Below are 25,961 nucleotides of genomic sequence, written 5' to 3' on the forward strand. Positions count from 1 at the left end.
CCCAGAGGACAGTTGCAAAAATAATACAACACCCATAAAAGAACTCCAACATATCCCCCACCCAGACACCCAGATCCATGAACTCTGAATATTTTACTACACTTGCTGTATCATTCAATGCATTCTTCCTTCCTTCCTTCCTCCCTCCCTTCCTTCCTCTCTTCCTTCCTCCCTTCCTTCTTCCCTTCCTTCCTTCCTTCCCTCACTCCCTCACTCCCTCACTCCTTCTTTCCTTCTATCCAGTCATCCATTTGGCCATCCAACCATCCAACCATCCATGCATCCATGCATCCATCTCTCCATCCGTCTGTCCGTCCATCCATCCCTCTATCCATCCACCTCCCAAACACTTGAGAGTAGGCTGTGCATACCATGCTCCCTGAACACCCAACACATCCGTATCTTTGTCCCAAGAACAAAGACACCCATCCAGGCAACCACCTTAAGCACATCCATCAAGATCAAGCAATTTGACATTGAACATGAAACCCACATTCTACATTCCAGTCCCCTCCATCATCCCAACAATGTCCTCACAGGCCCCCTCTCCTCCTTTGCTTGCTCCAGTCCAGTATCATGGACTGCCGTCAACCATCACCATCTCTCCAGTCGCTCCTCCAGGGCTTTTTTAACTCACGGTCTAACATCTAGAGAGAGCCATATGAAGCTTCCTTCTCATCTGTTTTTCCTGTCTTTCTGGCACTTATTACATTCACTGTGATTTCTCCTTTATGCCTGTTACAGCTTAAGTCACCCCAAAAAGCTCTTCTGATTACACCACCAGCCTCTGTTCAGTTCATTGTTACAGAAGCTGTACTGTGATTTTTTTTCTTTCATTCTCTCTATCTCAATCTCTTGTTTGCAATAAGGAACAAGACTAGGAATCAACTAGTTGACTAAGGTTTTTAAAAGAGTTATCTGAATGGCGAAACCTTTACATTGGATCTGGGTTCTCTGAAGTCTACAAACCATCTGATCCGATTCCTGTTTCTCAGGAGGCTGTCTCACCAAGAACCTCCTGCTTGATGCTTCCGAGTCCACTCATAAGTCTGAAACTACTTTTAAAAATGTAGTGGTGGGTTCAGGGGCATCTTCTGTATTTGTATATTGCTTTTCCAGTTTTTGTTATCCTTCCTATTGGTGAATTGTACTTTGTGTGCACAGTAAACACATATAAACCTTGTTTCTGAAAGAGAAGGAAGATAGAGCTTTTTGGGTTGGATTATTGAGAGCTCAGAACAAACTATGGTCTTAAACTTTAGACCATGGAGAGTCTATATTCTCTGTAACCATGGGTTCTAAAGAATGCCCCATCTCTTCATTCCACAGCCAGGTTTGTTAGCCATTTTTCATCATACGATTTTTTTTTGTGATATGAATTATTCTCCCGTTCCATTAATCCTGGTGAAGTTGCCTTTAATGCTGTTTCCCCACTGCTGGGATGGTTTGAAGAGGCCCTGAGGCCTCTCAGTGGATGTGGCCTGCTACATGCAGGCTAGCAAGTCAAGAGCTCTGCGCTTTTACACCTTCCACTTCTGGAAGTTGTGGTTGTCCAGAGATCCCTGTACATTGGGAGAGTTTTATTATTTTATTTATTTAATTTATTTTTTATTTTTTTAACATATGATTATTCCGTTCTACATATATAATCAGTAATTCACAATATCATCACAGTTGCATATTCATCATCATGATCATTTCTTAGAACATTTGCATCAATTCAGAAAAAGAAATAAAAAGACAACAGAAAAATATAATGAAAACAGAAAAATAATTACACATACCATACCCCTTATCCCTCCCTTTCATTGATCACTAGCATTTCAATCTAAATTTATTTGAACATTTTCCCCCCTATTATTTATTTTTATTCCATGTGTTCTACTTGTCTGTTGACAAGGTAGACAAAAGGAGCATCAGACACAAGGTTTTCACAATCACACAGTCACATTGTGAAAGCTATATCATTGTTCAATCATCATCAAGAAACATGGCTACTGGAACACAGCTCTACATTTTCAGGCAGTTCCCTCCAGCCTCTCCACCACATCTTTTTTTTTTTTCACATGGGCAGGCACTGGGAATCGAACCCGGGTCCTCTGGCATGGCAGGCAAGCATTCTTGCCTGCTGAGCCACCATGGCCCTCTCCATTACATCTTGAACAACAAGGTGATATCTATTTAATGCATAAGAAAAACCGCCAGGACAACCTCTTGACTCCATTCGGAATCTCTCAGCCATTGACACTTTGTCTCATTTCACTGTTCCCTGTTTTGGTCGAGAAGGTTTTCTCAATCCCTTCATGCTGAGTCTCAGCTCATTCTAGGGTTTTTCTCAACCATTGGGAGAGTTTTAAGTAGTTACAGGAATGGAGCGGCATGTTGGTTACATCTGGGCATGTTGAATTGCACTGTGAATGCAGAATGGAGGCCCAGCCCGTCCCAGGGGGCAGTTTACTTGGGAACCGTTGACTGGATCGCTATGGATTTGGGAAGATCAAACACTTCAAGTGGGCAGGGCCTTTCCTGGAACTTGTTTAGGATGTGGCAGACCCTTAAACGCATGCAAGTCGCCCTGTGGGTATAACTGAGAGGGTCGGGAAAGCCCATTAGTAAGTGTGAGGAGCAACCTTGGCCAGGCCATCTGTCTCCAAAGGCTCCTTTCCCCTCAAACTGCTCTAACTATTAATCTTCCTATGGCAACTTTGTGTTTGCAAATTCACCCACATGGAGGGGTCAAGCAGCGGAGCCTCCTACAAAAACAACTACAGTGACGGTGATGACAAAGGAACCAGCCCACCCCAACCCACAATTGGAAGTCAGGGGGCATGTGGCCATTGTTCCTGCTTCATCCCAGACTTCAAAGATGCTACTTTGGACTGTGAATGTTGGAACTTGACACAGAAGGCATCCAGGGCTCCAGAGGTACAACAGTGAATTCAAAGAGCTTTGCAAAGAAGACAAACAAAACTTGGGTGAATTCTGACCGAGTTCTGGGTTTTCTTACAGCAGTGTAAAGGAACTGCCCGTCTCTCTTGAGTTCCGGCTTGTTCTTGAGCTGAGGTGTCCCATTGTGTGGCATATTTGGGTGGTTTCATTTAAACATGCTGTCTTCTTGGCATTCATCAGGTCATATGTATCCATGATGTTTCTTCCACATACCGAGTACCTGTGCTCTTGGAAGAACAAGGCATGATTAAATACTTTAAAGAGCGATTGGACCTGCCTATTAGTGATACTACGGATAATTTGCTTTTCAAGTGGAGAAATATGGCTGACAGGTACGTAAAGGGAATTACTAATGTAAGCTTTAATAATTCTGGGGTTTGGGATGGGGTGGGGAACAGGACTGAGACCTACTTAGAGGGTTACTAGACCACGTTTGGCTTTTGGAGTGTCAAGCTTTTGGTCTGGGTATATGTAAAGTTCTAACATACTGTTTTAGTGTTTTCCTGCATTCATCGATGATTTCTGGGGCCTTTGATTTTGCACCACCACTTAAGCCAGAGTGAATTGAAAAATTTAGATTCCAGAAGGGTTTTGAGGCACTGCTTTATTTCATGGTTTCTGAATATTTTAAAGTTTTTCTTTTCTTTTTTAAAGATTTGCCTAATCTTTCCTAAAGAAAGTCCTTTTGAATGGGAAATTTCAGCTATGCTGTCATCGTTCCGGGTCGGCAGTCATTAACCATTCAGTGCCATTATTAAAAACCTTGGGGGGGTCAAGGGTAAATGGGGTTGCAAGAGTAGTTCAGTGGTAGAATTCTCACTTGCCATGTGGGAGACCCAAGCTCGATTCCCAGCCCATGCACTTTTCAAACAAACCAACAAAAAATTCAACAAATGGTGCTGCAATAAAGGGGTACTCTCATGGAAAAAGAATGTAATGTGACCCCTACCATACAGCATACACACACACAAAAATCCTCTCAGGGTTTTAGCTTCAAGATAACATGTTAATTTAAGCAAAGTTTGTCGAATTTTGAAGTCATATGGAAATCCAGTTGCACTCATAGATTTCCTTTTACTGGGTGCCGATGAGGCGTGAGTCCAGGAAGTCACAGGTCACAGGCCGTCTGAGTTCCTGGGTGGCACAGGTCAGGTGCCAGGCACTGTGGATCCAGATCCTGGCGTGCCCTCTTCCTAGCTCTTTGTGTTTAGAAGGATTGCTTAACCTCTCTGGGCTTGTTCCCCTATCCATCCATACCTCGTGACAATTAGGAGAGGAAACAGAAAGGCCCCGAGTGTTGGCTTTTCATGTTGGTAACAACGGTTTTTGATTTGTGCTGATAAAAATCACTGTCATGGTAGAGGACAAACCACTCAGATTGAAGTTCTCTTGTGCTTTCACTTGAAATTAAAATATTTTAGAGTTTCTTGGGCAAGCAGAATCAGGGAAAAGAGTGCAGTTTCTGAACTTATGAACTCAACAAATAATACTTCAGGTATCAGTCACTTTGGATGAATTTTCTGGATGGCTTGGAGGTTGATCCTCCTTAAATACTAGAAGTTTTAATATTTTAATTCTTATTGGAAGCAGCTCTAAGTTATATTTGGTGTCAATGTGCTTTTTAAAGTCAAATACACTGAATATGAATGTTTGGTCTTTATATTAGTTTTCTGTGGCTGCCGTAACTAAAAGTACAAAGTTGATGGATTAAAATGTGTTCCCTCATAGTTCTCAAGGCCAGAAGTCCGAAATCCAGGTGTCAGCAGGGTTGGTGCCTTCTGGAGGCTCTGGGGAAAATCTGTTCCATGCCTCCCTCTCAGCTTCTGATGGTGGCCAGCATTCCTTGGTATTCCTTGGCTCGTAGACACGCCTCTCCGATCTCTACCTCCATCTTCACAGGGCCTTCCCTTCTGTGCCTCTCTTCCTTTTCTATCTCTTAGAAGCTCATTTGTCATTGGATTTAGGGCCCACCTTCATCAAAGATCATCTCTTCTCAAGATCCCTAACTTAATCTCATAGCCAAAGACCCTTTTTCCAAAGAAAGTCACATTTACAGGTTCTGGGGGACCTACTTTTTGGGGTGCCTACTGTTGATTGCCCTGTAGTCTTCCAGCAAAGGTGAGATTGAGCACTGGTCCCACTGCATCACATTGGCCGTGTGGCATGTTCCTTCTTTAGCCCCATCGCCTCAGTACAGCCTGTAGAGAGAGATGAAGGGGCAAATGGAGCTCACAGGAGCAGCTTTTAATGGAGGCCCAGTGCCGCTCACAGGCCAGGGGTCCCTGCTAAAACTGGGGTAGAGATCTGACCTGGGACCTGAGGCCAATGTGGAGCCCACCCCCGCCTCCCCTTGGGAACTGCCTGTGAGGGATGGGCCTACAAATCAGGCTTTCCTCCCCCTTCCCACCAGCCACTCACAGTGACCTCAGTCAGTGGGTGAATGGAGAGCATGTGAATGAGCAGCTGGCGGGTCTGGGAAGTGGTCCATGAGCCCACCTGCAAGCCCCAGAGGGAAAGAGAGCGCGAGGGGAGACCCCCTCCCACACAACGGACCCCTCTCTGCTGGGCTGGCCCAGTGGACTTGCTGTTCTGGCTGGTGGCCCAGTGGTTCTGAAAATCCTCAATATGAACCCACTTTCTGTTATTTGCATCTTTTATGTAGAGGTGGGTGAAGCAGGGGCAGCTCAGCAAGCTCAGAGCCACAGGAAATTGAAGGTTTAGCAGCCTTCTGTGAGGTACTTTGGTCACCTTCCTAGAAAAGCTCCCATTTGTTGTCAATTTTGCCATCTTAGCCACTAGGGCATTTCCCCCGCCCATCCCATTTGTCCTCTCATATCCCTTGTGCTCTTTGAGGATGAAGAGCTAGAAAGAAGATTCCTTGAGGTGGTTACATTCTCATGCTCCAGTGTTTTGGGAACGATGACTTCAAAGCCTTAAAACATCTTCAGCCCCAATGTGACAGTTCCACCTACTTAATACCAAGCCAGATTTTTGTTCACGGTCATTTTCGAACCAATTTCCTGACAAATGCAACACCAAACCTTGCGTCTCTAATGGTAACACGTGATTAAGAGTCTTGCGTGGGATGGGATTTTCTCATAAAAATGATCCAAATGCTTGTAGTATTTGAAATAGCTCTCTTAGCACCTTTCTTCAGGCATGTCATGAATAACTAGGATTTTGTGGGCTGGCTGGGAATGCCATCATTTTTTTTTCATATTTATGCATATTTAGATTTTTATTTTCATAATCATCTGCCTAGAGAAGCAATAATCTGCATGTTCATCATAATACATTTAATATTCTACTCATCATAGAACTGGAAAGAATAGGAATGAAGCACAGATTCCATATACTAAATACCACGTGTGCAAAAAATTCAATATATTAAATATAGTGTGTAGCCTGACTTCTTATAGTGTAACAGAACACTGAATATTAGATTCACAGCATTCATGCAGACTTCCGCTGTCTGAAAAGTGATGGCATTAGAGTTCTGAAGAACAATTTTCTTTCTTGTGAACACGAAGCTTTCTACTTTTGCCTATAATCTCTGGATAAAAGATTTATGTAAGGGGAAAAATAAAATCCTAGAAATGAGGAACAACTGCTGTAAAGCCACCATCTAGCATAACCCAGACATCAAAGAACTAGCCACATAGTTTAAGAACCCATTTGTTCTTTACTTTTTTTTTTTGTTTGGGTGCATGGTCCAGGAATCGAACCCGGGTCTTCCGCATGGACCGCAGGCATCCTAACCACTGAACTACCCGCACACCCGAGAACCCATTCGTTCTTAAGATTGGGCAGGGTGTGTGTGAGGAGGGAGTACTTGTATCAAGTACTTGTATCAAGCCGTTTGTGTTGCTTAAGGCTTGGCTGCACTTCTGCTATAGACTGCACTGAATCATTCCTGATTTTTTTTTTTAAGTTTTCTGTATATAAGAAAAGAAATGTAAAACCAAACAAATTTTTTTCCTGATGTGGTAATGGGTAATAAGGTCTATAAACAGTCTAAAGCATCTTTACAGGACAGCCAATATCTGTTTAAACAGATGATCTGTTAGCACACATGAACACCTATAGAAGACTCCAGAAGTTTCTAATTTGCCCTACAAGGCACAGGCAACCATGAGGGGGTCTTTGAAACATTAAGGTATCTTTATAAGCATGCCTAAGTATAGCTTTATTTGGGCTGCTCAATGTTAAGCTCAAAACAGTTATTGAAAATGAGCTGCTACCTTCAGAACTCTGCAAGTAACTTAAGGAATTAAAACATTAAATTTATTTGTGTTCTGTATCAGATTTTCAATAAAGATACGACCCTCCACTCACCCAAGCACACCTGACAAATGAGGGTATTATTTTGTCTAAGCTCTGTCCCAGCATCAGTTGTTACTAAACCACTAATGGTAATCTACCTTAGCATTATCGGGAAGTCTAGCAAAATTGAGCACGCGCCATCTACTCCAATAAATGATGAGTCTATAGAGAACTAGAGACAGGCCATGAATGGAGAGGACAGGGCTTTGGGCAACTTCTGCTTGTAGAATGCATACAGCTTGTGTTTGGAGCCTCTCTCCACTAACTAGATTATGAGATGGGTCTAAGCCTCCCACTGAAAAATAAATGCCTCAAAAATAACACTGTAGGAAATGAAGGATTAAAATATTGGCTGTAAGTGTTTTAAATATGTTTTTCAAGAACAATTCTTCCCTTTCACCTAAATTTTTATAGTATCCAGCAATTTCATATGTCATGCTATAGTCAAGTAGTTACAACTCTAAATGAATAAAAAATTACTTTGGAGGGAAGAAATATATAAATATACATATTTATATATGTATACATACATATATATATAGGACTGATGGAAACAGTACAGCTTCCTTAAAATACATAAAAGAGGTCTTTATTACCTCCCATTTAATCAAGAACTAAATGAGTTTGGAGAGAGTCACTGTTTTTTCAGATGAGGAAAATACCCATACTTCAGGGAAAAGTGAAAACATTTACAGAATGAGATTCATAAGCTACCTTCAAAGTTTGCAGACTCAAAGATAGACCTTAAATGCACCTTTTATTGGGCTAAAATAACACTGCAGGGCTCAACATATCTTTCTCTCCCAATCTCATCCCTGAAAAGTTTTAATAATTTAAATGGGGGATACATTTCTTTTTCGAAACAAAGCAAACATTTCTTAAATGCTAATCTTTTACCAGTACACTTGACTTTTAGCAGCTATTATTAAATGAAATGCAAAGAAAATTCGCTAACAATAAGCTTCCAAGAGAGACGAAGATCTCTGCCTCTTGCCCCATTTATTTAGAATGTAATTTGTCTAGAATTTGGCTCACAAACTTTAAAATCAACTGTATTAAACCATGACGGTATATTTGCTGGTAATTCCTCCTGGTGTCTTTGAAAAGCTATAAGCAGAGAAAGCATGAAGGGCTTCTTAGGTGGTGGATACAGATGAGAGGCTTGGGGAAATGATAACAGAAAATGACAGTCTTTGTCAGCATTCAAAATCGTGACTGCAGTGAATCACGGAATACCTGCACACGGGGACTGAGCCCATGAAGTGGCAAGGCAGAAACTTTCCTTTCCTTTTCCTTTTCTTTCCCTTTGCAAAGCAGAAAACTGACACAGCCCTCCTTACTTTTCGTCTTCCTCTTCATCAGCAGCGGTGTTGGGGATGCTGTCAGGCTTGACCCTATGGGGTTGCAGGTGATTTGTTCTTGACTCCCCGCTCCTGGAACCACCGAGCTTAGGCCCTGTTTAGCATAGTCACTGTCCGTGTATTTGAAAAGTGGGGAGCTGCAGACCTCTGGCCCCTCATCTTGAACTTGCTGGTCAGAGCCTTCTAGAAGTTGTTCTAGTGCAGCCCAGTCTTCACTTCCGCTGAATCCTGCTATGCTACTGCTCTCCGCAACACATCTTTCTGCAGCCACGTAGTCATTTCCTAAGACTTGAGCAGTTGCTTGTCTATAACAAGTTGGCTAACCGTCCATTTTTCTTATAAATATTTTTTCTTTCTGAATAGAGAGCGCCACCTCATCAAACCTGCACCCTCTTACTTGCAGTCTTGAGGCTTTTCCTAGTAATTCAACAGCTTGTCTTAAGCCTTCCTCATTCTCAAACACATTAGCAGTCTGTTGATATGACTCTTCAGCCTTTTCTGGATCTACATTTTCTATCAGCTTTCCAGCTTGCTCCAGTGCCATGGCTGCTTTGTCAGGAGTGCCATTTTCTAGATACATCATACTCGCTTTCTCAATCAGTTGAATGGCCTCTGATAGTTTTTGCAACTCTATTTTTTGGCCTTGGCCAGGTGCTCCAGCCTCTCATTTATCTTTTGCGTGGTCACCTCCACAGCTCATCGTATCTAATATAGACATTTTGACTGCATTGTCTTCTACAGTGCCACCTTACAAAGTTCATATCAGTATGTGTCTTCTTATACAGCGTCACCTTACAAACTAATTTAAGAACAGCGAATGTTTCTGAGTTGGGGGCAGTCCCTCAACGCCTACCCCCTTTTTTAATTTCACAGCTTTTTAACTTTTTCGCTGATAATATTCTCCTAGGTTTAGATCTGGGTTTCCCAATGTGTGCCTGATTATGTAAGCCAACTGTGAGATTTCTTATGATTTTGAAATCTTGTCGGCTTACAGATTTTGGTTATTTGGGGGGGAAGGGAATTCGCATGAAGTATATCAAGTGTGAGGTACCGCTGCTCCTAAGGTTTGGAAAAGTGGCTTGTAGCTGAAGCAAACTTATACCATGAGTGTGCCCGGAAAACAGCCAGCCACAAAAGTGTAGCTGTTGGATGATTCCATCTCTATGAAATACCTAGAACAGGCAAATCCATAGGGACAGAAAGTAGATCACAAGTTACCAGGGAATGAAGATGGGTGGGGAATGGGGAGTTATTGCTTCATGGGTCCAGAGTTTCTGTTTGGGATGATGAAAAAGTTTTGGTAATGGATGGTGGGCATCGTGGCACCGCACTGTGCGTGTAATTAATGGCACCAAATTAAAATGGGAAATTTGGGGTTGTCTGTACATTACCACCATGGAGGTTTTTTGTTTTATTTTAAGTGGCTTGGAGTGAAAATCAGCAGTTGTGTGGGCCTATGGCCTTTCAGCTTGTCTTCCTTCCCAGGTATGAAAGGTTACAGAAAACCTGCTCCATAGCCCTGGTGGGCAAATACACCAAGCTCAGGGACTGCTACGTCTCTGTGTTCAAAGCCCTGGAGCACTCGGCCTTGGCTGTCAATCACAAATTAAATCTGATGGTGAGTCCCAGCCTGGTCTTCTGGCTGTTTCATTTATTCATTCATCTCAACCTCTTGGGTTTCAAAGAGGCAGGTTTAAGGCACAATTTCTGAAAGTAGGCTCTGCATCTCCAGGTAAATATGCACCTCATGCTCATTTAAGCACATTATATTTGGCTAATGAGAGAATAACAGTGCATTTTTTTTTCCTTTAGCATTGGAATTGAATCCAGATTTCTAAAATGCTCTATTCCCCTTTCTCAGTGGGAGGAGCAGTATCTGGCCAACAGTGGTTATTTGTGGTGGTGGTTTTCTAAAATCGGTATCATGGGATAGCAGAGGTGTAGTTATCATAAACAGCTTGGGTGTATTCTTAGTCTTTTAAAACCATTTTTAAATGTAGAAGCCATATGGGTGCAGTGTAAAAAATTTAAACGATGCCCAAACAGAAAACACAGAAAATGGAAGATACCCCCTCCTGGAATCCCTCTTCTTTGTTGCACCTGCCATTACCAGTTTGCTGCATATCCTTCTAAATTTTTTCCAATGTATAGATAAGCATTCATATTTCATGGTATTCTATATTATATGTACATATATTTGCATATTATCCAAAATATGTCTATTTTGGACGTATTAGTTTCCTATGGCTGCTGTAACAAATAACCACCAACTTGACTGACATGGGAGAAATTTATTCCCTTACAGTTCTGGAGGCCAGAAATCTGCATTCGGTTTCACTGGGGCAAAATCAAAGTGTCATTAGGCCCCATTTCCTCCAGGGCTCTAGGGGCAAATCCTTCCTTCCCTTTTCCAGCTTCAGTGTGGCTCCAGGTATTCCTTGGCTTGTGGGCCCATTGCTGCATCCCTACCTCCATGCTCGCATTGCTTTCTCCTTTTCTGTATTTGTCAAAGTTTCCTCCCATGAGGACACATATAAGGGCGTTTGTGGCCCACCCCGATAAACCAGGAACACCTCTCTATCTCAGGATAGAGAACTTATCCACATCTGGAAAGTCCTTTTGTGCCGTATGACGTAACATCCATGCATTCCGTGGATTTGGATGTGGACATTGTTGGGGGCCATTATTCTGCCAACCACAGTAGGAATTTCATGGTTTAAGCAAGTCTTCTTATCTTGATTTAAATGCTCAAACCTTGACATAATAAACAACCAGATATATTTATATGTTCAAGAAATTTAGTAATTTCCACTTAGAAACCAGACCTGTCTGACTTCAATCTCTCCTTTTTCTTGCCTCTTGCTTTCCTGATCATTTTTAATGTTTGACTTTCCGAGAGATATTTCACTTCTGGTTTCTCACCACCCTACCTCCAACTCTCCTTATCCCTGCCCAGAAAACAAAACAAAAACAGCCACAGGAAAATTGCTATGATACAACTTTTAAAAAGCCTGTAACATTTTGCTCTTAAGATGTGTTTGGATAGTAAATTTTTATGAAAGAACTATTATAATGTTATAGTTCTGTAAGGACTATTATGTACATAGTAACTGGTGCACACAATTTTTCATTTCTTGGAATTCATTGACATTTATCTCTACTAAGTCCTATTTGAATCATGGCCTCGTCATATTCTTTTTTTAAAAATTGTGGCAAAATGCCCATAAGATCAAATTAATCATTTCAACCATTTCAGAGTGTAGGAGTCAGTGGCATTTAGTAAATTCACAATGTTGTGCGACCATCAGCACTACCTAGTTCCAGAACATTTCTGTCACTCCAAAATAGGACTCTGTCCCCATTAAGCTGTCCCTCCCCACTCCCCATTGCCCCCAGCTCCTGGCAACCACTCATCTGCTCTCTTTCTCTGTGGATTTGCCCCTTGTGGGTGTTTCACATAAATGCAGTCATAGAACATGTGGCCTCTTCTGTCTGGTTCCTTCCACTCAGTGTCCTATTTTCGAGGTGCATCCATGCCGTAGCATACATCAGGTCCTGACCCCTTTTTATGGCTGAATGACGTTCCACTCTGTGTGTAGACCACATTTTGTTGATCCATTCATCTGGTGATGACTCCTGGGTTGTTTCCTCCTTTTGGCTAATGAGAATAATGTTGCTTTGCTCGTCATCTTCTTTGCAAGACCAGCTGCTTCTGTGTTTATCTGGCCTGGCTTACGGCAGCAGCTTCCTGAGTGGTTTATCTTGCCACCAGTCTTCACTCCATTTTCCATGTCGCTCCCAGAGCGATCGTGCTAAAACACCTGTCTCTCTGTTCCTGCCACCTCCTTGCTTAACACCTATCAGTGGCTTCAAGTGTAAACCCACTAACGTGGCTCATCAGCCTCACCTCTTGCTTCTCCCACCAATTGGGTCTCTTCTCTAGCTGGGTGGAGGGTTCCAGATTGACCACCTCTTTCTCTCTTTCCTCTGAGGTTTCGCAAAAGCTGTTCCTTTGTCCGAGGTGCCGTACCTGTCTCCCCTCCTCCTGTCATCTCCCTCTATGCCCTGTGCCTGCCTCTCAGCACATACACATGCCTCCTCCTCTTGCTTCTCATCTCCACAGCTCCAGCTTCTTGGACATATCCTTTTTCTAGAGAATCTCCCCTTACATCCCCCTCTCTCCCTTCTTTTCTCCAGCATCCAGGGCTAGATTGGATGTGGCTCCTCAGTACTTAGCAGCATTCTCTTCTTTGCTCATCACTACCTTTGGGGTGTGGATGCTTGGTCATTTGGTTTCATAATCTTCCAGAAAGATTATAAGAGCCACAAGATGGAGATTGTGTTTTTCAACACGCAGGGCTCAGTACAGTGTTTGTCATAATAAATAGTTGTTGAATAACCATGCCATATTAGATGGCTCTACTATATTTGAGGGTTTGTGTTTTTTTTTTAAATCTTAAATGCTCCTTTAATCTTTTGCATGCTTTTTAGTACATAGACTCCATCGATCTGGAGCACAGCACAGAAACCGAGGACCCTGTGAAATTCCACGAAGCCTGGCAGAAGATATGCAAAGCTGAGTGAGTACCCAGGGACGGTCCACTGCAGACAGCTGGGAGGATGTCATTGTCCTTTTCCCACAATGTTTCCATTGGCCCCGTTACTAATTGTTGTGCATTCTGAAAGGTAGTTTGGAATACCTGTGGTCCTTGGGGGAGGTGGTGCAGCATTCATACCTCATTTGCTTTGAAAAGTGTCACATGATGTTAGTAGCGTGTGTGCTGGAGATGGGTTTATTTGGGGGGAGGATGGGGAGAAAGTACATTGAACTTTGACCTGTAGCATATAGGGTCTCATTTTACTCAAAGCTACGGAGATGGATTTTTGCCTATAAAAACTTCAAGTACAAGAATGAGAACCCTTCTCTCTTGGTTATATTTTCTTTTCCTCATCCTGTGATTCCAGACTGTATTGTGTTAGTCATGAGCAGAACTCTTGGGGGCAGCATTGTATTATTAGGGTAGCAACACCCCTCATTCTTCCTTGTACAAATGAGAGGGTTTGCCTAGAAGGTGTTTTTGAGCCAGGACATTTTCATCCACACTTAATTGAAAATTGAAATCTGAGACTGATTTTACCAGTATAACTCATTCTGATCATGTAATAGTTCTTAACTTTTTTTTTTTATGATAGTGTTTTTTTAAACAGTTTTTACTGAGAAATCTTCACACACATACAGTCCATACATGGTGTACAATCAGAGGCTCATAATATCATCACATAGTTGTGTATTCATCACGATGATCATTTTTAGAACATTTGTATCACTTCAGAAAAAGAAATAAAAAGAAAAAACTCATACATCCCATACCCCTTATCCCTCCTTCTCATTGACCACCAGTATTTCAGTTTACCTACTTTTTTACCCTTTATCCTCTCCCTATTATTTATTTATTTTTAATCCTTATTTTCTTACTCATCTGTCTATACCCTGGATAAAAGGGGCATCAGACACAAGGTTTTCACAATCACATAGTCACATTGTAAAAGCTATTTAGTTATACAACCATCTTCAACAATCAAGGCTACTGGAACATAGCTCAGCAGTTTCAGATAATTCCATCCAGCCACTCTAATGCACCATAAACTAAAAAGGGATATCTATAATATGCATAAGAATAACCTCCAGGATAACCTCCCGACTCTGTTTAAAATCTCTCAGCCACTGCAACTTTATTTTGTCTCATTTATCTCTTACCCCTTTTGGTCAAGAAGCCTTTTCAATCCCATGATACTGGGTCCTGGCTCATGCCAGGAGCTCTGTCCCATGTTGCCAGGGAGATTTACACAGCTAGGAGTCATGTCTCATATACGGAGGAGGGCAATGAGTTCACCTGCTCAGTTGGCTTAGAGAGAGAGGGCACATATGAGCAAAAAAGAGATTCTCTTGGGGTGACTCTTAGCCATAAATATAAGTAGGCTTAGCTTCCCCTTTGCAGGAATCAGTTTCATAGGGGCAAACCCCAAGATTTGATAATGTTTTGAAAATCAACCTATTTTATTAGATTCTTCTCCCATTGATATTTTTAACTGAATTGGGTTTCCCAGTTGCTATGCCTAGATGCCATGAAGACCTAGTAAGAAAATCCGTAGAGGGCAGGCATGAGAAAGTATTGCGATTTCTCCATTGCATTGGGAGGGTTTCAGGAAGAAAGTTCAGGATGTGAAGCCATGTAATCTGTGCTGAAAATAGACCTCCAACTTGGTCAGTAGAGATGGCCTTAAGCATGGGCTTTGGGATCAGTAAGCATGAATAGCTAAGAAGAGAGTATAGGGGACAAAATTAAAATAAGGGGGGCACAAATTTACCCTCATCTTGTGTTGATTACAGTGGTATTCTTGTACCAGGAGGCTTCGGAATCAGAGGAACCTCGGGCAAACTCCAGGCAATTTCTTGGGCGAGGGTGAAGAAGATTCCTTTTCTGGGTAAAACATGCTTATTGCTCCTCCCCGCAATCTTATTACATTTTTCACCTCTGGGGGGGGTAACACTTGACAGGGTTTGTTAGAATGAAAGGTGTGAACTCAGGTTTGAACATTCAGGCCCCACATAGTCTGCTGCAGAGCTTGGCAAACTACAGCCTGCAGGCCAAATGTGGCCTCACAAGTCTATTTTGGTAAATAAAGTTTTATTGGCGCACAGCCACACCAATCTGTTTACATATTGCCTATAGCTGCTTTTGCAGTACCGTGACAGGGTTCAAACCCTACGGCTTGCAGAACTTAAAATATTTACCATCTGGCCCCTTTACAGAAAAAGTTTGTCAATCTCTGTCCAGCAAGAAGAACTCAACCCCTGTCCTAGTTGCTCAGTAACAGCCTGGGAGAAGTCGCCGTCAGCACCTGCCCTTACCTTCTCCAGTTGCCACCCTACCCTGTCCTCTCAAAATGGAAGGCCACAATGTTCTTTGTAATTAGAAAAAACAAGTTTAATTAGAAATTTACGTGCTCATTCTAAATAAGCTAGTATAGGACATCCAACTACACAGGGACAGCTCTGTTAAAACGTGATAGATTCTGGGCATTTTAAAAGCTTATGTTGAAATTGTAAAGCATGGTCTCTGTACCACTGAACCCAGCTGAATTGTTAAAGGCCATCCTGCAACTGGGGATTTGGGCAGGGTGGGGGCGGGGAGAGGCAGTACTTGTCACTGGACTTGGCTACATTTTACTATCAGGAGTCTCCCCTGCCTCCCCAACCTTGACTATCTTCCTTGATATCTCCATTTGGGGTCCATTTCTAGAAGAGAAGTCAGGAGTGGTTACCTTGTCCTTGATACCTTGTTTGTTTCAACTGGCAAGTTATCTTGTCTTGTTTTGAAGTTATCTTGCTTGGTTCTGTCTAAATCTGGCTAGTGTTCTAGATAATTTTCACTGTAGAACAGTCCGCACCTCTTTAGTTTTGGCTTTAACACAGCAGCTCTTTATGTCCTTGCCTTATGGAACATTCTGAAGGCCCCCCCAAGGTACTCAGCTATTTCCTGCTTATTGACTTGGGCTCTGGCAGGCCTTGTTGTTTTGATTGCCCCCTCCTTTGCATCCCCAAGGTATACCTTGGCTCCATCTCTAATAGTATCTGGAATGCTCCTTAAGAGTTCATGTAGTAGAGAGGATGAAGCACACACGTAAGCTGATAAGCGTCCTAACATGTGCAGATGTGTATATGTCTGGTTCACCTCTAAACGAGCATGCCCCATGCATTGGATGTGGAGATGGATTATGGGAATATCCCTGGGTTAACAGGTCTGGGGCTTCCTGGTTCTCTGCCTCTGTCCCCATTGTTGAGTTCTCCACTGACTTCCATTTTGTGTCTCCCTTCCACCCGCCAAGCTAATGCCCGTGGTGGAGGTGCCCACCACCACAGCTGTTGCTGTTTGTATCAATCAATGACACTTAGAGGGATGTAGTGTGGAGAAGCAGCTGGGCCCAGCCTTCTTGCCCCACCTGGCCTACCTGACTGAGCCGGCCCTCAGCAAAGCCTCTACTTATGGATGTAAAATGGCCTGGAGAAGAGGGAAGCCCTGGGTGATGTCTCGGACCAAGCAGCCTCTTGAGTAGGGGTATTTTTTAGATAATCTCTGAAGGAATAAGGTACTCTGAGATAGCCTTGCAGCCTGCACATATACCTCAGGTTCAGGACAGGTTTGGAAGGAGGCTGGATTTGCCATTTGGTTCTTTGGCCCTCTTCTGCCCTTTTTTGACCTCTCATTCTGGCTTCCCCTGCCCCCAAGAATGACTTGAGGCCTGAGGTTTCTCCCTGGTAGTCTAACCCCATTCCCTTGTCTCTACCAGGGACTGTTTTGAGATCCCAGGTAAAGCAGTGAGCAAAGTCCATTGAGTCTTGCCCTCTGGAGCTCGCATTCTAGTTGGAGGACCCAGGCAGGAAACACACGAACAGACAGTATGAACAAATACAAAAGGTGTTCATTTGCTCTATGTATGTGCTTTCTAAACTAGGCATTTGCCTTGGGATGCAGCTAGCAGTGATAGAGTTTGCGAGAAACTGCCTCAACTGGAAAGGTAAGTCAAAGGTTGGCTAATAGTCTTCGATTAAGAAAACCGAACCCAACCGAATTCTCATTTTTTAAAGTGATTTTCAGCAATACTGGTGAATTACTGAGCTCTTTTTTTTTTTTTCATCCTCAGATGCTGATTCCACAGAATTTGAACCAAATGCCTCTGTTCCCGTGGTAAGTGCTTTGTTTATCTTTCTAGGTCAGGTCAGTTTCATTTTGCTTCTGACTCGTGCCTGAACTCATACGGGGCTATTATTTAAAAAGGTATATGTATATGCATATTATTGTTGTATCAAACTGCTTTGTCCTTGATCATCTGTCTTCATCAGTCCTGCCTTGAAGATTCAGTGCTGGGCTGATTTCTCTCAGCAGCAGCTTTCAAGCCTAATGTTTAGTAAAGCATTCAATTGCCTATGACAACAATTTATAACAGCTAATAGAAATAAACGAGGTGTCCTGTCTCTAGGCTGGCTCATCCCCTGCCTGTCTGTTTTCTGCGTGGGCGGGCCATCTACCTTTCTAAAGCAAAAGTGACAACCAGTCTTTCACGTCTCCTTACCTTTCACTGATTCCTGTTCACGTAAGACATTCCTGCCGAGATTCTGGGCGGGGGGCCAGGGGCTGTTGTGTTGTGTCCCCTGCTGCTTTCCTGGCCTTACCACGCTTTGGGCGTTAGATTTGGATGATCGGAACCCGTTTTTCAAACATATCCTGAGTTTCCATATCCCCGAGATATCCCCCTTCTTACAGCTTCCCTCTCCCTGCAATTGCAATAAAGCCCATGAAGAATTTAATTAAAAAACAAAAACAAAAGCCAGTTACCAGCAACCCTTTATTATTTCTAGGAAGGCTTTCCTGACCTCTTTTCTCTCCCTGCCTCTGTCCCCTGTGCCTTGTGATCCCTGTTGGTGGAGCCCACGCCACGTGATTGGAATTAATTTTTACTCTGTGCTCTCCGGGCGGGCCGTGCACTCCCAGCTCTGTAGCTTGGGTGCACCTCTAACAGGGCATGCGCTTCGCATGGCGATTTATTTTTGTATGCTGTATGGCGGGGTCACATTTCTTTCTTTTTCCATGTGAGTATCCCATTATTGCAGCACCATTTGTTGAATTTTTGTTTATTTGTTTTGCTTGTTTGTCTTTTTGGGAAGTGTATGGGCTGGAAATCAAACCCAGGTCTCCCGCATGGCAGGTGAGAATTCTACCTCTGAACTATCCTCACACCCCTGCAATTTATTTTTGCAACAATCGTATTGAGAGATAGTCCACAGAGTGTATAATTCACCCGTTTAAAGTGTCCATTTAGTAGCTTTTAGTGTATTTCCGGAGCGGGGCAGCCATCACCACCATCCATTTTAGAACATTTTTGTCATCTCAAAAAGAAACCGTGCACCCATTAGCAGTCACTCCCCATTCTCCAGCCCCTGGCAGCCACGAATCTACTTTTTGTTTCCAGGGATTTGCCTTTTATGAACATTTCACATAAATAGAATTTTACACTATTTAGTCCTTTGTGACTGGCTTCTTTCACCTAGCATAATGTTTTCAAGATTTGTCCATGTTGGAGTGTATATGGGAACATCATTCACTTTTATTGTTGAAAATATTCCATTGTGTTTATAGACCACATTTCATTTCTCTTATCCATCAGTTGATGGACGTTTAAGTTGTTGCCACTTTTTGTCTTTTGTGAACCACACTGCCACGAACATTCACCTGCTAGTTCCGTGTGGACATATGTTTTCATTTCTTTTGGGTCTATCCCTAGGAATGGAAATGCTGTGTTGTTTGGTAAATTTATCTTTAACCATTTGGGAAACTGCCAGATTGTTTTCCAAAGTGGCTGCATCATTTAACCTCCTGTTAGCAGTGTATGAGGCCTCCAATTTCTCCACATCCCCACCAACACTTGCTATTGTCTTTCTTTATGATTGTAGCCATCCTTGTGGGTGTCAAGTGGTATCTCCTTGGGGCTTTGATTTGCATTTCCCTAATGGCTAATGATGTTGAGCAGCTTTTCCTATGCTGATTGACCATTTGTAGATCTCCTTTGGAGAAATGTCTGTTCAAGACCTTTGCCTGTGCTTAAATTGGGTTATTTGTCTTTTTATTGTTGCTTTATAAGAGAGTTCTCTACATATTCTGGATACAAATTGTTGTCTAAGAGAAGTGGAAGAGTGAGTTGACAAGACCAGGGCTTCTCCAACTTGGCACTATTGTCATTTTGTGTCAGATCGTTCTTTGTTGTGAGGGGCTGCCGGTTGTGACAACCAAAATGTCTACAGATATTTCCAATTTATTTTTTGTGTGGTTACCTTCCCATTTTAAAAACAGAAGTAGGGCAGGCAATGGTGGCTCAGCGGCAGAGTTCTTACTTGCCATGCCAGAGACCTGGGTTCAATTCCCAGTGCCTGCCCATGTAAAAAAAAATGAAAAACAAACAAAAACAGAAGTGAATGTGTGTGTCTATTTTTAAGTCCCTGCCCTTCTGAGACAAATGGTAGCGTACTCTGCATACTTTTTCCTGCCTTGGTTTTTTCACTTAACATTTTATGCTGGCATCACCCCATGGAAGGATATAGAAATTGTCTTCATTCCTTTTTTGGCATGTAGTTCAAACATAATGAACCCTAACTTCCCACACAGATGGTACTTTTAAGACTTTTGCTCAGAAGACCTAATACTAGTAAAGGGTTCCTTATGAGGCTTTAATGCAAACAGATTTCCTGACTAATTTTGAAGAGGTTATGCCAGTGAAACTGTGGATTTGCATCTGTAATCTTAGGCTTTGAATGAATAGGAAGTGATTTACCAGTAGGTGCCACTGTTAGATAGCCTTGGCAAGGTTAATTCTTTGGTGACTCTCCTCTCCTGGTATGTATATATATATATTTTTTCCTTACATTTTTTATTTTGAGATAATTTCAAACTTGTAGGATAGCTGCAAAAATAATATATACACCCCCTATACCTAGATCCACCCCAATTTTAATTTTTTCCAAGTTTGCTGTATCTTTCTGTCTGTAATCTATTTTTCTAAACATTTGAGTATAAATATGTTTTAATAATTTGAGCACACAGTAAAAAAATTGGGCCCTATAGAAAAGGTATAAATGCCTCTGATCTGAACCCCACCCCCGCCTCAGTTCCCTTCCTCAGAGGCAGCTACCTACCATCACCCGTTCCTTCTGCTGTTCCTCCAGAAAGCATGTGTGTGTGTGTGTGTACACCCACCACTGCATGTGTGTGTATGGAGTCCCTTTGTAAAGTATACATTAGTTAGTATGCTTGATATACTGCTCGCCACCTGGCTTTTTGTATTGATCACTTCCCATCCACGCATAGGGTTCGTCACCTGCTTTCCCTGCTATCTGCTAATGTGGATGCAACATTTTTTATCTAAGCAGTCTCATATTGATGAATACTTAGGCGGTGTCCATTATTTTGTCACTTTAAATCATGCTGCAAATTAGTATCTGTGCACATGCATCTGTGCACCCATGGGTGAACACATCTTTGGGACAAATTCCTAGAAAGGGAGTTGCCAAGTCAGATGATATGCACATTTTTACATTTTGATAGCCTTTATACACTTAAGTGAGATGAGAACAATAAAACGTAATTGCCATTGAACATCTTTATGGCTGCAATCAGTTTGTTTGTGGAAAAATAGCCCCAAGAACCAGCATTTGAAAGAATGGTGAGGAATCTTATTAAGGAAAAAGACTAAGATAATGGACCCAAAAGACAGCAACCACATAAAGCCTAGGGACTCTCACATCTGAGCAAATAGCAACTACTTACAGTGGTAATGGTCAGTCTGGCCCTTCTGGGTAAAAAAATATACTGTTTGGAAACCAGGAGCCTCCTTTAGAGTATATTTGCTGCTAAAATCGGTTCTGTGGGCCAGCATGACCGTCCTTTGTCATGCATGCTGAGTGCTATGGTTGCTTAGGAAATCAGTTGAGACACAGGCATCCAGTTACAGACATCTCTTATACACATAAAAGGAGAAATAGCTTTTTCTCTAAAGGTGAAGTAGATGCGTTCTGAGTCTGAGAGCACCCAGGAGAGAATGAGTGAAATTTATTTTATTGTGTCATTTCTCTGCTTAATCCACAAGGTGAAATAGAAGACTCTGGGACTTTGCTGAATGTTTAGGGTGCTACAGCCCATCTGATCTTTTGGCCAGTTTCAGGGTAGTCTTGTCTGCTTTCTAGATGATGCTGACAGGACACAGCTGTAGTGAACTTACATTCTAACTGTCAATCACATGGCTATTGCTGCCATCCTGGACCCTGAATTTGGATTCAGGTTCTTCACTTCACCTGGAGGGTAGTTCAGGCCTTGTGGATTTTATGATTAGACTATTTTAGGCTTTTAATGTGTATAGGAAGAATGATCTCAGTGCAATGTTTGGGTATGTGGATATGCTTAACTCTAAACATTTCTGTTTACTGAAAAAGGTAAAATTCTTAAAAATCTGAACTTACATAGAATGTAGCATTTCAAAAACGATCCGTGTTTCAACTTCAAAACTCATCAAAACACTTAGATGGTGTGTAAGGAGAAGTGAGAAATTTAAAGCATTTTATGCAGGCGCAAATGGAAATTTGAGATTGTAACAATTGATATTATTTCAATATTAGTTATTTGTCATAAGTATGACTTCTTTTTACCCCTTTTTGATCCAAGGATTTTCATAGTGAAATTTAATTTGATATTGGACACGGTGGATTTGTGATATAGTAGTCACAGAGAAGTGAAAGTAGATTCAGGCAAAGGGTAATTTGTGTGACCGTTAAGTATAGTTAATGCATAGATAACATTCTCCTGCCTTTACTTGAAGCCCTGTTTTAAATATTTTCAACAAATTTGTATGGAAAGCAAGTTAAAGGGTGTTTAAAACAAACAGGACAACCAGCCATGAGATACCCTTGCAGCAGCCGTCAGGCCAGTGTTTGCCTGACCAGACAACCGGGCATCATCATTTGGCCAAGCTGGACTGAATTGGGACTGAATTGTTCAGGGGAGGGAAGAGAGAAAGGGGAAAAGAAGCTATACATTTTTGAAAATAAACTGAGGGGCCTTGTAAAGTGCATAAGCATCGTGTCTGGTATATTGTAGGCTTTTTCTTCCGCTCCTGATTCTGGATTTTTGAGCCTTTGTGGTAAAGGAAAAGTGCAAACATAATCCAGCTGCCTGCTGATAATACCAGTTCAACTGGGTCTGCTCTTCCCGTATCCTTCATCACTCACTCTAGTTGGCTGTGTGTTCTGTCTCCCTGAGTGGTTATTTCTTACCTTCTTTATTGTTCCCTATTCCACAAACTCCCTAGCTTCCTAATCTCAGCTGATGTCTTTGCCTATGTTTAAATGAAGTAAATATTATTTGACATAAATGTTTTTAATTGCCTAACTTCCTCAAAATTGCCCAGTTGTTAAGTTGTTCTTGCTTTACCTTCTTTTTAAAAATTCTTTCTCATTTGTCTTTTTTTTTTTTCTTTGCATGCTATATGTCAGGGGTCACATTTCATTCTTTTTCCATGTGAGTATCCCCTTATTGCAGCATCATTTTTTGAATTTTTGTTTTTCTTTGGTTTTCGTTTGTTTGCTTGTTTTGGGAAGTGTGTGGGCAGGGAATCGAACCCAGGTCTCTCGCATGGCAGGTGGGAATTGTACCATTCAACTACCCTCGTACCCTTCTCATTTGTCTTTTATTTTCACATACTGTCCTGGTTCTCTTCCTATCTATCTGACCAATTTTTCTAAATCTCCTCACTTAACTTCGATTCCTATCCCTGCCACTTGACTATTTATTCTATTAATATCTTGTTCTTAGTCTTCTTAAGCTCTTCTATTTCCCCAGATCATTAATTTGACCATATACCTTCTTTTTTCCCCCTTATTATTTATTTTTATTCCATATGTTCTACTCGTCTGTTGACAAGTTAGATAAAAGTAGCATAAGACACAAGATTTTCACAAGCACACAGTCACATTGGGAAAGCTGTATCATTATACAATCATCTTCAAGAAACATGGTTACTGGAACACAGCTCTACATTTTCAGGCAGTTCCCCCCCAGCCTCTCTATTACATCTTGATAACAAGATGACATCTATTCAATGCATAACAATAACCTCCAGGATAACCTCTGACTCTGTTTGGAATCTCTCATTGACACTTTGTCTTATTTCACTCTTTCCCCTTTTGGTTGAGAAGGTTTTCTCAATCCCTTGATGCTGAGTCTCAGCTCATTCTAGGGTTTTTCTCAATCCCTTGATGCTGAGTCCCAGCTCAGCATCCTAGAAATCCTAGAATGCTAGGATTTCTGTCCCACGTTGCCAGGAAGGTACACACCCCTGGGACTCATGTCCCACGTAGACAGGGGGAGGTTGGTGAGTTTGCTTGTTGTGTTGGCTTGACCACATACCTTCTAAATACTTTGTTTATGCTGTAGAGTTCCAAATTTCATATCTTCCCAACTCTCTTGAACTCGAGCCATAATTCTCTGCTGTCCCAGGTACTTGAGCCGGAAATTGGCATCCTCATTTCTTCTTTATGCCCTCATATCCAGTCAATTCTCTATTCCATATACATTCAACCTGCCAAAAATTACTCCTTTTCAGACCATCTCTCACTAATGTACAGTACAATAGTACTTTATTCTGCTTTGAATTATGACTAGCTCTTTAAATATTTTTCTTTGGATTTGTCACTTCTTAAGGGAGAATCCCTGACATAATCATCTCTATTCATTGAATTAAAGAATACTTTTCAAAATGTAAAAAATATGTAAGTTTTGGCTCACTCAGAGTGACCTTTTAGGCAACTTTTATTACTTAAAGGATTGGTTTGCATCTAGTACAGTGAAATAAGCATTTCCCAACTAACCAAACAATCTGCTAGAATTCGTTTGGAGGTCAATTGGGACCAAATAACTTTTTTCCCCCTAAAAGCAGTCCCCGATAGTATAGCTATTATGTCGGTAGAATGGCGTTTTGAGGACTGGCCTAGTAGTCATTGGATACTGCCTCTGCGGGTACAGTAGTTTCAGAATTGATATCCAGCTGTCGGTGTGACTAGGGGATCTTTCTCCCTTCACTGAGTCTGCTTCTTGAAAGAGTGAAACAGCACGGCTTGGGGTGGGCCTCCATGAATGAGTCACGAGGGGGGGGATCCCACAATTTTAACAACAGAGTGACCAAATGCATACCCCACAGCTAATGCATTTTAAAGCTTTTGTACCTGGAGCTCCATGGGAGATGCTTTAGGAATAGATATTTTAACCACTTGAAAGGTTTTTGCAGTGGAAAGAACTCATGCTAGTGGAGAGAGATCATTAAAGAAATCAGGCACTGTGCATTCATAACTTGTCTGCTTAAGCAGAGTCTTAAATCCGTGGCTCACAGATGAGCTGCTGCCGCAACCCTGCTTGCAGCGAGGGTGGGGATTCAAGACCTAGACTGGTGACGTGACTGCCGAATATTTGGGCGGTTGGTATGTGAGGGTTCCCTCACAGGTAGCTATGGAGCACTTGAAAGGTAGCTGCTGTGTCCCAGGATCTGAATTTTAAATTTCATTTAGTTTTAATTAATAAAAATGTCAACAGTCACATGGGGCCAGCGGGCATAGGCTCCTAGAGCGCAGGTAGACCAGACATACTTTGAGATTTCAGAGTTAGGGAAGAGATATTGTGGGTTAGGGTGAGAAGGAAAGATTGTCAAAGGTTCAGAAACTTGAGTGAAAAGGCTTATGCTACGCCAGAATGTCCAAGATTTGGTCAAAAGTAGCGAGCAGCTTGACTGAAGCACGAAACTTCTGTTGAGAAGTGTAGGGAAACAAGGACTATTGTTGCAAATTTGTAGAGCTCCTTGAGTGTCACTGTCAGAATTCATTTGAAGACAGTGGGGAACCAATAAGATAAATCATGTCAACTGTGAAGTATTATGCAAATCCCATACTCATTACCAAAGGCTTTCAATAGAATGACGACTTGAGGCAGGTTCACCTGGCATGGCAAGCTCAAGGAAGGAGTGAGGAGAAAAGACTCCAGTGTGGGGCCACTTAGGGCAGCCTGGATCTGTGATCATAAGGCGCCTGGCTAGAGCAGGAGCTACAGTAGAAAAACCTGGCTAACATGAAGGCTTTATGAACAGAATCAACAAGATTTAGTGACAAGTTAGTCAAGAATCATTCACTCAGTAAACACCTCATGGGCCCTCTTGTGTGCTAGGCCCCAATCTAGAGCTGGGGACACATTAGTGAAAGAACAGATGAAAATCCTTGCCCTAGAGGGGTCTGCCATCTAATGGGGACTGGAGCTCTGTGGCTGACAAGATGCTGGAGCTGTGGATTAGAGGGGAAAGTCAGGGGAGCCTTGCATGAAGGATGTTTTTTGGGAACCAGGCTGAGAAGGCCAACCAAGTGGACACACACACACTTAGACACCACACACAACACTTCACACATTTTCACCCTTCCAGATGGCTTCAGCCTCAGATGATAATTTGTCCATGACAGTCAATCTCAGTCAATCAGAGAAGGTATCTCACCCATGTGTTTCCTGTGTGTTGCCATTGTTCTGTCTAGGTCTTCCCAGTTCGTGAGGGCTCACAGAGGGCACTCCCTATATCACCCCAATCCCAACTCTGTGTCCCCCACATACTGTGTTTACTTGTTTTTTTTCCTCTCTTTTTGGTTGCCCAGTGTAGCCCCTTCCCTGCAGGCTCTTCTCAAGGCCCATCCTA

At 42.2% G+C, this 25,961-nt stretch overlaps 1 protein-coding gene and 1 pseudogene across 4 annotated transcripts in view; one reads left to right on the forward strand and one right to left on the reverse strand.

The window, feature by feature from the left end:
• CTPS2 (CTP synthase 2) overlaps positions 1 to 25,961 on the forward strand; it is a 120,647-nt gene that overhangs the window by 17,647 nt on the left and 77,039 nt on the right. For all 4 annotated transcript variants that reach the window (XM_077144881.1, XM_077144882.1, XM_077144880.1 and 1 more), the window contains exons 8-13: positions 3,130 to 3,281; positions 10,119 to 10,251; positions 13,125 to 13,213; positions 15,025 to 15,119; positions 17,151 to 17,213; positions 17,340 to 17,383. In XM_077144881.1, the coding sequence (XP_077000996.1) occupies positions 3,130 to 3,281; positions 10,119 to 10,251; positions 13,125 to 13,213; positions 15,025 to 15,119; positions 17,151 to 17,213; positions 17,340 to 17,383 (576 nt within the window). The remainder of the gene's footprint in view (positions 1 to 3,129; positions 3,282 to 10,118; positions 10,252 to 13,124; positions 13,214 to 15,024; positions 15,120 to 17,150; positions 17,214 to 17,339; positions 17,384 to 25,961) is intronic.
• Positions 4,024 to 9,333, reverse strand: LOC143671045 (gamma-soluble NSF attachment protein-like; annotated as a pseudogene).

The sequence above is a fragment of the Tamandua tetradactyla genome, chromosome X (assembly GCF_023851605.1).
Source record: "Tamandua tetradactyla isolate mTamTet1 chromosome X, mTamTet1.pri, whole genome shotgun sequence".
NCBI classification, from domain to species: Eukaryota; Metazoa; Chordata; class Mammalia; order Pilosa; family Myrmecophagidae; genus Tamandua; species Tamandua tetradactyla.